Source organism: Drosophila pseudoobscura, chromosome X, assembly GCF_009870125.1.
Source record: "Drosophila pseudoobscura strain MV-25-SWS-2005 chromosome X, UCI_Dpse_MV25, whole genome shotgun sequence".
Taxonomy (NCBI): domain Eukaryota; kingdom Metazoa; phylum Arthropoda; class Insecta; order Diptera; family Drosophilidae; genus Drosophila; species Drosophila pseudoobscura.
The window spans coordinates 33,740,350-33,753,682 of record NC_046683.1 but is presented as its reverse complement, the minus strand read 5'-3'; the positions used below and the strand labels follow the sequence as shown (position 1 = coordinate 33,753,682).

The 13,333-nt window shown below is 41.7% G+C and overlaps 1 protein-coding gene across 14 annotated transcripts in view; it reads left to right on the top strand.

Moving 5' to 3' along the window:
• Positions 1 to 13,333, top strand: part of mmd (disintegrin and metalloproteinase domain-containing protein mind-meld) — a 557,313-nt gene that overhangs the window by 109,165 nt on the left and 434,815 nt on the right. For all 14 annotated transcript variants that reach the window (XM_033383140.1, XM_033383136.1, XM_033383138.1 and 11 more), the window contains one exon: positions 5,160 to 5,308. In XM_033383140.1, the coding sequence (XP_033239031.1) occupies positions 5,160 to 5,308 (149 nt within the window). The remainder of the gene's footprint in view (positions 1 to 5,159; positions 5,309 to 13,333) is intronic.

Here is a 13,333-nt window from a genome sequence, read left to right as displayed (position 1 = left end):
ATATTCAGAACCCAAGTCTTTGCGTTGTCCAGTGGAAATGTTCCACGTAGATTTCGCCTGGTTTACCAAATGTAGGGTCCATCGGTGTGTTCGATCCGCTGGGCTGGAATCGAGGAGGTTAAAGTGCTCATAATCAGACCTGTGACCACCACTGAGGCTGAGCCTGTGCGGGAGAGCAGCGTGAATGTGGCGCGGCCTCTAGTAACCCCAGCAGGATTTGCGCCTAGACCAACCACTGGTATACGAGCATGCGTGCGCGGCAATCCGATTCGTTGAATAAATGATTCGGCGACCATCGTTATAGTTGAAATAGTATCCTGCAGGTTGTCTCGTTGCCCCAGAATTCGACTATAGTGGCCAAAATCGTTAGCATTATGGCCTGACTCTTGGTCACGAATTTCCTCTCCAATGTAAGATGGCTGACCACGGCAGGATCAGCATCAGCAGAAAAACTTGACGAGCGGACGGTTGAGTCAGCGGATGTATTGACAGCAGCGGAAGCCATGATAGAGCGTCACGATGAACACGAGTGTGGTGCCTCAACTTACACAGACGGCACATGTTTGTGGAATTACACTGCTTTACTTGATGATATCAGCTTAGACAATTGAAGCACAAATTGCACACATTTTCCTTGCACGATTCACTGGAGGTGGCCCAAGCTTCCTTGCATTCAGGGTCTAGCTTTGAGAGCAAGATCTGAATCAGCCACACATCGCGGCTGTCGCAGCTCAGCGCATGTAGACCACGTATACTTTCGTCGGCGGTGTCGACTTTTGAACCCCTTGCGGTTGGCAACGAAAGAAAGTTTTGAATGAACGAACGACCAATCAGTGACCTTTTGTTATAGCGATTTTCGTGCCTCTGCCATGCGTCCTGGTAATTGGCATCCGATACGGGAATATGTTTTATCAGAGACAACGCTTCACCATCCAGATAGCATTTCAAATAATGAAACTTTTGGTACTTGGAAAGACTACTCTTCTTGTCGACTGAGCCTCAGAACAAGTCACTAAACTGAAACCAATCCTCGTATCTGCCCGAAAACGTCGGAATGCGTATTTTTCGAAATGTGGTTCCCGATGAGTCCCGAATCTTCTCCAGAACTTGAGTTTGTCCCTCAAAAAAGCGTTCCACAGTGTTTGATAGCAGTAGATTTGAGTTTTCGTGCTCATTATCGTGACTGCACCACACTGAAAATACTATGCGCACTAAAGAACTTTTTCTCATATTCGGGGATGTCCAAATCCGGATCCACGTATTCATCTTCCTCATTATATTGGACCAGCTCTTCAGACAGCTCCATAAAGCGGTTGAAAGTTGCAACTAGTTGGACCAACTTGCGCTCTAATGTTTGCACAGAAGTACATGACTGTACAAACTCACGACCCTCCGTAGCCATGCGAGTTATTTAGGATTTGCAGGCACCACGTTGCTGAATTAGACGATGCACTAGGGTCTTCAATGTGAACAGCGGTCAACGATATCACTCGATATGTCTATAAAATAAACTCAAACGCAGTGATCCGGTTCGAAGGACCAACATATTTTTAAGGTTATGAATTAGTGGACTGTATAATCTTTTAATATACTCGCGGTTATGTTACAACGTGTATATTAATAGCGGGGGTTGTCTATTATGCGGCGGTATAAACTATGCGTGCGGTTGGTTTCATCTATAAATTTCTACTAACTTCTACTCCACAAAAGAAGTCGAGCCAAAAGGGAATTGAAAGATCAGGCGATGCGACGGTCCAATGCAAAACGGTACACATCGTTGTATGCGTGTGCAGCTGCGGGCTTTAGCCATACGTGTGAGAACATTACCGCTATGTTTTGGACACGAGTATATATGTATATAAAGATGAAATGCAAATGTTTTCTAATTCAACCGCCAACGAGACGAAGAAGTCAGCAAATTTTACATAGTTTTTTTATTTATTTTTTTTTCCTTTCTTGGTTTTGTTTGTTGAGACTCACCCAGATACTCGACGAAGGCCTTCTCGAACATCTGTTGTAGTTAGATGTTTTTGGGTTTAAATTTGGTTTTTTGCTTAATAGAGTATTTGTGTCATGTTACATTGTTGTTTTGATTGTTTCACAAGTCATTTCGGATCTTCTTGCACACCGTTTGCATGTTACAGTTCATTTTCACTTGTTCCTTTTTGATCCGGTTGTGAATGTGTTTGTGATCTTGAATTCTTGGTCTGCCAAAGAATGTTGCGTCGGGGAGCCTAGCCACTTTTCTAGGGTTTTCCTGCCCTTGACGAAAACTGATCTTTTCGGTAGAACCGTAATTTTTCCGTCTCCTTGTGTTGCTCGTTGTGAACAAAAACACTGGTTGGAAGCGCCCTGGTCATCCGAAACTATTGGATAATACATTTTTGAAAATCCATGTTTTCTTTAAAATTCTTTCCACTCTATATTTACCTGGCCGAAATCTATGTAACTTTTGCCACAATAAATACCGGGATTTATTTAAAATTGTCCACGGATGCCTTCAATACTTTGCGATTCAAATTCTTTGTTTTAAGACGACAAGGTCTGTTCAGGTGCACTTTTAAAATCCAAAAGGAAGAGAAAAATCTCTGAGCCCTCCAAGAAGCCCTTCTAGGTCCATTTAGAACGATCGAGTCAACCTTCTTTCGCAACAGCTGATAGTGCTGCAAAACTCCGAATTGTACGTAAAAACGTAATGTGTTTGAATTTCCCGCCTAGTCGACAATCAAAATCTTAATTTGAAGAAAACTACATACAAGCTTATGTTTCTGATATTTCTGCCACCCATGAGCACTACAATACCTCGCTACCTATCCTCGCCACTTCAAGCACCGGAGCTGCATGGAATCGCCGATGCTTCGTCTCATGCATACGCCGCTGTCATCTACAGTCGCGTGAGACTCAATAATGACTATGTTGTAAGACTAATCGCCGCAAAAACCCGTGTTGCACCCATCAAATTCCCCCCTACGCACTTGGAACACTTATGTTTTTAGTCGCACAGCTCAGATTCTGGAAGCTTTTCCACGTAGCTGCTGGCAGCACATTCGCACTGAGGACAATACCGCGGACTGTGCATCACGCGGACTTCTACCAAAGGATCTGGTAGAACATCAACTGTGGTGGAATGGACCACCGTGGCTTCCCCAATCACATCGCACTTAGCCACCTGCTAAGACAAATTTCGCTCTGTCGACTGAGGACGCTGAGCGGATAGAAGTAAAGATCAAGCCCCAATTTAATCTACACATTTCTGATGAAGGAAATGATCTTAATTGTATGATCAACAAAGCTTCCTTCTGGTCACATCTCTTGCGGAAAATTAGCGATTAGTTTCGCTTATCGTCATGGGAGCTTCAATATGCCCGCTCTAGGGTAATCAAACATGTCCAGATGGAGTTCTAACAAGTGGAGTACAAACAGCTGAGCACTGGACTAGCACTTTCGCAAAAATTCAAGTTGATTCGCTACACTCCATTTGTTGACGACCACGGAATTCTGCGCGTAGAAGGACGCATTGGCAATTCGATGGCAACCTATGATGCAAAACATCCCATTCTTCTTCCAAAGGAATCACCAGTCGCTGTTTTATTAGCTAGACACCAGCACGTCACATCGCTACACGCTGAAGTCGAATTTATGTTCCACACGTTGAGACAGAAGTATTGGATCCTTGGAGCCCGTCACACAGTCCGCAAAATTATATTCAACTGCAAGATTTGTGTACTCCAGCGCAAAGGTACGAGCACACAACTCATGGCTGATCTTCCCGCCTTTTGCGTTCAGCCCGCTGCTTTCTACATTTCGGATTGAATTACGCTGAACCAGTTACCATAAAGACATCAGCAGGTCGGACACCGAAGTTTGGCAAAGCTTGGTTTGCCATCTTTGTTTGTCTGTCCACCAAAGCAACTCATATCGAGCTCGTCAGTGATTAGACGACTCCCGCATTTATCGCTGCTTTCAAACGGTTTTGGTCTCGACGTTGCCCTATATCCGATATGTACTCAAACATTCCATGGAGCCAGAAAGGAACTAACGAAGATGCAACGGATAGCTGTATCTCAAAGTCAGGACGAGAAAATTGCTAATTTTCTGACGAGTCAGTAAATCAACTGGCACTTCATTCCGGCGTCTGCCCCGCATTTTGGAGGTATTTGGGAGACAGGCGTACGATCTATCGAACTCCACCTTCGCCGAGTAGTTGGTAGCAGTGCGTTGACTTTCGAGGAATATTCAACAATTTTAATCCAGATTGAAGGTTTACTCAACTTTCGCCCACTGTGCGCGCCCAGCGATCACAGCTTGGATCCCCTTACCCCTGCTCATTTTCAACATTATGCTCATGCTCAACATTAACAGACTGCACCGTTGGAGACAGCTGCAAGCCAAGCTTCAAGGATTCTGGAAACGTTAGAGCCGGTTAGGTTGCTTCCTTGCAACCTCGCACGAAATGGCAGCAGGTACTGAAGGAGCCGAATCAACCGCCTAGCAAGTGGCTGCTTGAGCGAATCACCAAAGTTCATCCTGACCAAGACGAGAGGGTTCGAGTGGTCACCGTAAAAACAGCCCGCTTCCCTTGTTCTGAACAGTCGTTCAGGGGGGCCGGTATGTTGAGAAATGAGCCGCGTAGTTTTTTAGTTCAATGTTCATGTATATTACAACTGCCCTATTTATACGCTCATAAGTGTATTGTACCGCTTAGGTAACTAGTTTTACGCGCATAGCTGTGTTGTTATTGCTCGTGTCCAAAACATAGCTGTAATGTTCTCACACGTATGGCTAAAGCCCGCAGCTGCACACGCATACAACGATGTGTACCGTTTTGCATTGGACCGTCGCATCGCCTAATCTTTCAATTCCCTTTTGGCTCGACTTCTTTCGTGGAGTGGAAGTTAGTAGAAATTTCTAGATGAAACCAACCGCACGCATAGTTTCTACCGCCGCATCATCGACACTCCCGCTATTCAATATAAATAAATAAGCTCAATACTCAAAAGATTATACAGTCCACTAAGTCATAACCAATATCTATGATATAAAAACAAATTAGTGTGGACTGTTTGATCTGTTTTTTGAAATAGTGACAGCAATACAATTAAAATTAAACCAGCTAACAAAAAATTTACTTTCACCTTATCTTATTTATTATATTTTAGGTGAAGTGGAACGGTTACTTAAGGAATACAGACAAAATCAAGAGTTGGTTCGTCGCATCGGCGGACATTATTACCAAATAATATATCCTGTTCAGTTGCGCCATCATGAGAAGATGGGAATATCAACGCGTGAAGTCAGTCCCTCAAAGGTAAGCGAAATATTATAAAATTTATTACATATGTGCATTTCCGGGGATGTGAATCGTTCCATATACTTTTGTCCCGATATTTTGCTATATTAATTGTAACTCAGCTAATTTAACCAATATAGCCATATAATTTTATTAACTTTGATCTGAAAACTTATTAAAATAACCGAAAGTTCGCTTTTACGGTTATGATTTTCTCCTATGAGAAAGATGATTCTTGATAAAAGTTTTTCTTCAAAGTCTCTCTTAAAAGCTAACTAAGTTGCTTGTTAAGGAAATATGAAAGAATGTGAAGTGAGGTGATAAAGTAAAAAACGCATGGAAAATTCGTATGATTGAGACACATCAAAGCGTACGAACGTAAGACCCAGTAGGAACCTTTTATGGATATATGCCATATTTCTTACTCCCTTTACCATACCCACCGAACTTTCCCTTATGATTATCAGCCAGGCTCCGGCTTTCCTTTTCACAAAATTTTCCGATTTACTTTTGCAATCTCATAAACTGGTGCTCCCGTTTTCACATTCCACAAGATATTTTCGTTTTTCAAAACGAAAACATTATCCTCGACGAAAAGAAAATCAACGGCTTTTTATGCAACAAAACGAGTCTTAATTGCAGTAGGAAAAAAAAAGATTACTTATGGATTAACAGAAAGTTAACACCACAGCCAGGGCAATTCAGCTTGTGCACTCTTAATAAATATTTTTTTTAGCCCAACAAAATTTGGGTCGGAAAAGATTGGTTAGGGCAACAGCACTTTTCGGATTAGTGCAAACATCTGACGCAGAACTTTTTGGCTTTTTGTTTGCGTATAACAGCGCAGACTTTGCTCATAACATGCGCGTAACAGAACAGCGAGGTAAGAAACACTGTTTCGCGCCACAGTTAATCCAAAATTTAGGTGCAACAAATTTATTATTTGCGCTTTAGCAACCATATTTTCAAAATACATGCTGTTACCCACAGCTTTTCAGACATGTGAAATACACAAGGTTTGCATCATAGCGTCTGGATCTTCTTAGCTCGCGCAGTTTCTATCCTCATTTTTATCACGATGTAAGTTTTCGAAGCAACAAGGTCAGTCTTTATTGTTTTCCAGAATCGATCAGGAAATGATCACAAATTGTGCTTTAACAGCCATATAGCTGTAACTGTTAATGAATTGGTGTTTTAGCGTTCATCAAGCGTTGGTCCAAGGAGCTTGACGACCCGTATGTGACCAAACAACTGTGCATCTCACTAGTTCGTCCGATATTGAAATATTGTTATTCTGTGTGGAGCCCGCATTATAAAGAGCAGCAGGGTGTTATCGAATCAGTGCAAAAATAATTTTTCATTTTCGTCCCTCGTAATCTAAACTGAGACTCTGGTAGAATCTTACCACCGTACTGGTCTACGCTAAATCTTATAGACCTGCCTTCATTGCACCCTAGCAGAGTATTTTTTGGGGTAAAGTTTGTGTATACACTGCTTCTCGGGATTGTTGACTCCCAAAAATTTTTTTTGGGTCAGATTGACTTTGCAGTTTTATCAAGACCTACCCGTACTTTTCGGGATATCCGCTTGCCCCTATGTATATATATACAGGGTGCGCTATATTTTATTACGGTATATAAACATCGAATAACTTTGTCATTTCCCAATCGATAGATTTCAACATAGATGTTTTCGAAACTTAAATTTTAGCCATGGATCGCTTTATACGAAAAGAACGCGATGTAACATTCGTGCCGAAATCAACGCTATAACAGATGCTCCAAAAAGTAATGGCAAACGCAGAAAAAAGAGCGCAATTTGTAATTTCTAATAGAGGCGCCCACTTAATTGATAATGTATTCAAAACATAGTCTAAATATATTTTAAAGAACAAAACCAAATAAAAATACCACACATATGGAAATCGGCTATTTTTTTTATGTTTTTCAATGTTTACATACCGTACTAAAACTTGGCGATATATATATAGTTAAATATCCGCAACACGATTTTAAGTTTTTAAAAAAGATTTTATTTCACAACTTAAGATCTTTATGTCACAAGATTTTTAATGAATTCCCCGACTTAACTTTACGTCTTGTCTCAAACGGAACTAATTTCTCTATTGTTGGCTAGCTTCCATGAGCCCTTCTCTCGACTCTGGCTTCGGGTGCTGCTTTCCTCGGCTGCAGCTTGTTTGGACCGATGTTTGGGGATGCGTCGGCTTTTGATCAAAGGCATCCGTTGCTGGCGATCGGTGTTGCATTACATGAGAGAGCTAGGAATGTGATACTCCTTGGTTTTATGACTAGCTCTGATTGGTCCTCATGAGTGGCATGATTCTAACGGATCGATTTCTTGAGGTGTGGTGTGATTCTGGCGTTGATGAATCAATGGGGTCCATTGTTTAGATTAGTGGACTCTACCTGGAGTGTGGGAAGAATCGTTTATCGATTCTTCGGTGGTGTCCTCTTACTTTTGTGGATGGGGTGGGTGAATTGGACATAAACATAATGTGTATGTGAAGTGGAGAGTTATGGATATGTCATATATATATAGAGTGACATATCTATAGTCCATGCTCCGCATACCCTTGTCTATGTCTATTACCCTGCACCAATACTATAAACAATCCGACCCTACTATAAACAATCCGACACTCTCAGCTTCGAAACCCCATAAACAATCTCACGCTCGAAATGGACCACGCGTAGCCGATTGCAGGCAATGTAAACAAACACTCTAAGCTAGAAGTGGAACATAAAACAATAGATGCCGCATTAGAATCCAGCCGCACTAAAATCCATCCGCACTAGAATCACGCCACTCTTCAGAGATCAATTACTAATCGATTCTCAAGAACCACGCCATCGTAACTGACCAATCAGAGGCCCTATTCTCAGCCACCCCCAAGCAATGCAACACCGATCATACGCAGCGGAAGACTTTCATCAAAAACCGCCTTTCCCACATATCGATCGAGTCACGTACTCCATCTCCGAAGCCGAAGTCGAAGCCAACGCCTCCGAATCCAAATCCGAATCCCAAGCCGAGCATCATGATATAAATAGTCTACATTTAAGAAGGCAAATCAGTTCTGTTCAAGACAAACGTCAATCGCGACACCGTCGGAGAATTCAACAAAAGTTAGTTCCATTCAAGACATCGGACATCAGTCATCGTCGGGGAAATAACTAATCAATATGCACTAAGTTTAAGTGAAAGAATAAAATCTTTTTTTAAAACGCAAACTGCAGTGTCGCATATTTAACTGGCGCAGCCGGTAGGATCTCAGTTAAAAGTGAACCCTTTTTTTAAGACGATCAATTGGCGTAGTGACAGTTACAGTGCGTAATAACCTACAGTGATCAGAGAAAAAGTAACGCTAATACCCAAGAGATCCGCCAAAGAATCTACACACGATTCAATTTCAATTAATATTAGAAAAAATAAATAAATAAAAAGAAATCAACATGCCGCTGTCAGAAATACACCTGAACCAAGCCTTGAAGTCAATCAGGCAAATTCCACCATACAACGGATGCCAAGAACGTCTAAGTTCGTTCATAAGCAGAATTGAGTACATCTCCGGATTGTACCCAACAGAAGACATCCGGCAACAAAGCATCATGTACGGAGCCACTGAGGGTCAACTGTGCGGGCGAGCACAACTTTTATCACAGAGCCTTCAACCCAACACCTGGAGTGATCTAAAGGAAGCCCTAATCAGCAAATTCAACAACCACATTCCATACGAGACGCTACTACAACAATTACACGATACCAAATTCAATGAGAGTATTAGTAAGTTCATAGAGGAACTAGAAATTAAGTCCAATGTTATAATAAGCAAACTAAATCTGGAAACTAGCGCAGAAAATAAGATAATCTTTAAAAACGCTCTGGAAAATGCCACCAGACATACCATAGAAGATGCTCTACCCAATAGACTGTTCATTATCTTAGCAAAGAAGGACATTTCTACTATGGCTAAACTAGAAAAATCAGTTCAAGAGTTAGGAATCTACGAAAATTTCGTAAATGATAACAAGAATCACGAACACTCAAGAAACGGAAATAACAATCGTAGGAACGCTGGAACTTATTACCCTCGCTATAGTAGTAACGATTATAACAATCAAAGCCCAAGTACTTCCAGAAATAATCATGGAACAAATCGAAATAATTCAGGAAATAATGCAGTAAATAATAAAGGATTATTTAATGAATTTAGAAATTCCTTAAACCAAGGCAGAGCACAGAATCCCACTAACTATCAAATTAACCAGACTCAGGCAGGTAACAGTGCACCGAATCAGCCAGTCAAACGATCTAGGGAAAGCCAAAGTGGACATATGAAAATGGATGTAAATTTTCAGCAGAGTGCCTCGGAAGAAATCGAGGAGGACCATATATAGAAATAATTGTAAATAATAAAAAGTTAAGAGGTATCGCGGACTCGGGATCGTCGATAAATATAATAAAAGAAAACTATACAGATTCCAAAGTCGATAGCGACAACCTCACCGTCCATACCATCAAAGGACCCGTCCGTCTGACTCAGAGCATTACACGTAATGCAACCAAAAACTGTCCGACAAAACAAAAATTTTATATTCATAATTTTTCTGAAAATTATGACATACTCTTAGGCAGAGAATATTTGATGGCCAGCAAAGCCGTCATCGATTACCGAAACGAAACGGTAACGTTAGGAGAAAGGTCATACCCAATCATCCAAAGTGGAGAAGCAATTGCCGACGGCAAGACCGCACACAAACGTGATAAGTCATCTTCAAAGGAAGATATAACTACACCCAAGTGCCTTGACCCATCTCCTGAAGGAGAGCAATACTTCACTTCCGCATTAGAGATGAATTTTTTTTTTCTTTTTTTTTTACACAATTTGGACGTTGACATGCAATGACTGCATCTATCAAGAGGCGATGCAATTACTGCACCGTCAAGTGGCCCGTGTGACACCAGCAGAAGGCTGTTACGCGCGGATCCCAGGCAAAACGCAGCCCTCCTCCCGCCCAACCCACCGAGGGGCGCTGCCGCATGACGCGCGGTGCGTAGCCGAACCAAACGCGAGCATGCAAGAAAGATAGATATTAGACTAACATTCGAGGAAAATTAGCACTAAACTTATTAAGAAATTAAGCATGCAATAAAATACAAAATACAAGTACCACTACAATTACTAATTACTAGAAAGGTGTGTAAGGATTAGTAATTTAATAAGAGGAAGAGAATTAGTGGAGGATATAATATGGTAGAGGGAATTATAATCCGAGCATAAGACCCTAAACGGTTCCTGCAAGGAATAATTCGATCTACAAAGTGGAAGGAACAACGGTATAAAATTTCTAGTCAGTCTAATAGGAATCGTGAAGTTTATGCGGCTCAACAGATCAGGGCTGTCTATGTCACCCCTGATCAAGTTGTGCATAAATATCACACCAAGCATTTTTCTACGGTTAACTAAGGATGGGAGGTTTACTAATAGTAGTCTACTAGAGTAAGATGGGAGTCTTACACCCGCATCCCAGTTAAGGCCCCGCTGAGCAAAGAGTAAAAAGTTTTTCTGTACTGATTCTATACGGTCCTGGTGTACTTTGTACTGAGGGCACCATACACAGGAGCCGTATTCTAAGATCGGACGAACAAGCGAGGTATAGAGAGTCTTTGTTATATAGGGGTCGTCAAATTCCTTTGACCACCTCTTTATAAACCCAAGCACACCCATGGCCTTATTTACCATGGTAGAAATGTGTTCGGAAAACTTTAACTTGGGGTCTAACATAACACCCAGATCATCCACCAGGGTAATTCTCTCAAGAGAACCACCAAATAGGGTGTAGGGAGCCAACAAAGGGCTAGAACGATGAAATTTCATAACTTTGCATTTCGAGGCATTAAGGTGTAACAGGTTTGCACAACACCATGACTGAAAGCTATTGAGATCGGATTGCAAGCGAGAATGAAATGAAATGTCCTTGTACTGGACACAGAGTTTAACATCATCCGCATACATAAGTACTCGAGAGTATGTTAATACTGAAGGCAAGTCGTTAATAAAGAGTGTGAAGAGTAAGGGGCCTAGATGGCTGCCCTGTGGTACTCCCGAAGAAACCTTTACTGGTAAAGAGAGGGAGTTTTTGAAGAGGACTCTTTGAGACCTAGAACAAAGATAGCTAGAAATCCATCTCAGGAGGTTGGGCGGAAACCCTAAAAGGTCAAGTTTATGTGCTAAAAGGGAATGGTTTACAGAGTCGAATGCTTTACTAGAGTCGGTGTAAATAACATCCGTCTGTAAGTTACCTTGAAAGCCTTTAATAATGAAAGAGGTAAACTCTAACAAGTTCGTGGTGGTTGATCGCCGCCTTATAAATCCATGCTGAGTTGGAGATATAAGTTACTTGCAGAGATGTTGCAAGTGCGGAGTTAAAACCTTCTCAAACAATTTGGGAATAGCGGATAACTTTGCTATACCTCTATAATTTTTTGCATCAGACTTACTACCTTTTTTATGGAGAGGAATTATAAACGATTCCTTCCAGATTGGGGGGAAGCAAGAGGAATCAATGGACATGGTGAATAGTTTAAGCAATGGTCCACACAGAGCCTCGGCGCAGTACCTGAGTACACAACCTGGAACCCCGTCTGGACCCGGTGAAACGACCGGCTTAACTAGTCGAAGATCTTGAAGTAGGGAATACTCATTTAACAAGGGACTGAAAATGCCGTTCGACCTCGGTAATCCGTATGGGTACGGTTGACCAGAGTAGCGTTCCTCAGAATAGGTGGTTTGGAAAAACTGGGCAAAAAGATCGGCAATTGCCTGATCATTATTTGTATTACAAAATGATAGCGAGGATGGGTGTGCGGACGTTCTACGCTTACTGTTTAAGAAGGAGTAAAACTGTTTAGGGTCCTGAGAAAAACGTATCCTGCAACGAGATAGGTAGTTCTTATAGCATTGAGCATTAAGAACTGAAAAGTTTGACCGAGCTATTACATAACGAGCGTGAGAAGTAGGAGAGCCCACTTCTTGAAATTTTTTATAAAGTCTTGATTTTAAGTTTTTTAGACTGGATAACTCTTTGGTAAACCAAAGGGGTTTTCCAGATCTAATCGGACAAGAAAGCGGGACACAAGAATCAAAAAATGTGCCAAGAGCATTGTAAAAAATGTTTGTGGCTTTTGTGACATCAGTGCACAAGTACAAAGCGGACCAATAAAAATCCCTAATTAGGTTATTAAGCTTCGCAAACTCGGCTTTACGAAAGCAGCGGACACGTTCAGGTAGTCTACTCGACCGATCCAATACAGTTGGTCCTATGTCTAGCGACACCTCGAAAGTAGGGTGGTAGGCGTCTTCAGGTATAGTGAGCGGAAGGGCTCGGGTTAACAACACTATGGTCGGATCCGATACAAAGCATAGATCAAGCAATCGACCCAAGGAATTTTTCACATGATTGACTTGAGACAGGGACAGGTCAAGCAAGCCGTCAACAAAGTCATGTCGTGACATGGGCACTAGGATACTAGACTCGTTTACCGAAGACCAAACAGTTCCTGGCAAGTTGAAGTCACCAAGAACTATCATACGAGCTTTATCAGATAGCGAGGAAGCAACAGCGGTTAAAGCGGACAAGTGCTGCTCATAAATTGAAATATCCGAAGAAGGTGGGATATACGAACAAGTAATGAATATAGCGAAAGCGGGAAGAATCAGTTTTACACACAGGAATTCCAGTTCCTGTTGAACTTGGACTGTGAAGTGTTCTGACGTGAAGTAAGAGTCCACTGCAATTAGAACCCCTCCTGCACGTCGAGACGAACGGTCCTTTCTAAAAGTTGTGTACCGACCTGCCAAAACCTCGGAAGTAAGAATGTCCGGCTTTAACCAGGTTTCAGTAAACACAATAACGTGGGAAGAAAATGCAACACTATCCCGGAAAAGAATGCTGAGCTTACTACGCAAGCCTCTTACATTCTGATAGGTTACTAAAAGAGAAGTTAGTTTTTTGGAAAGGT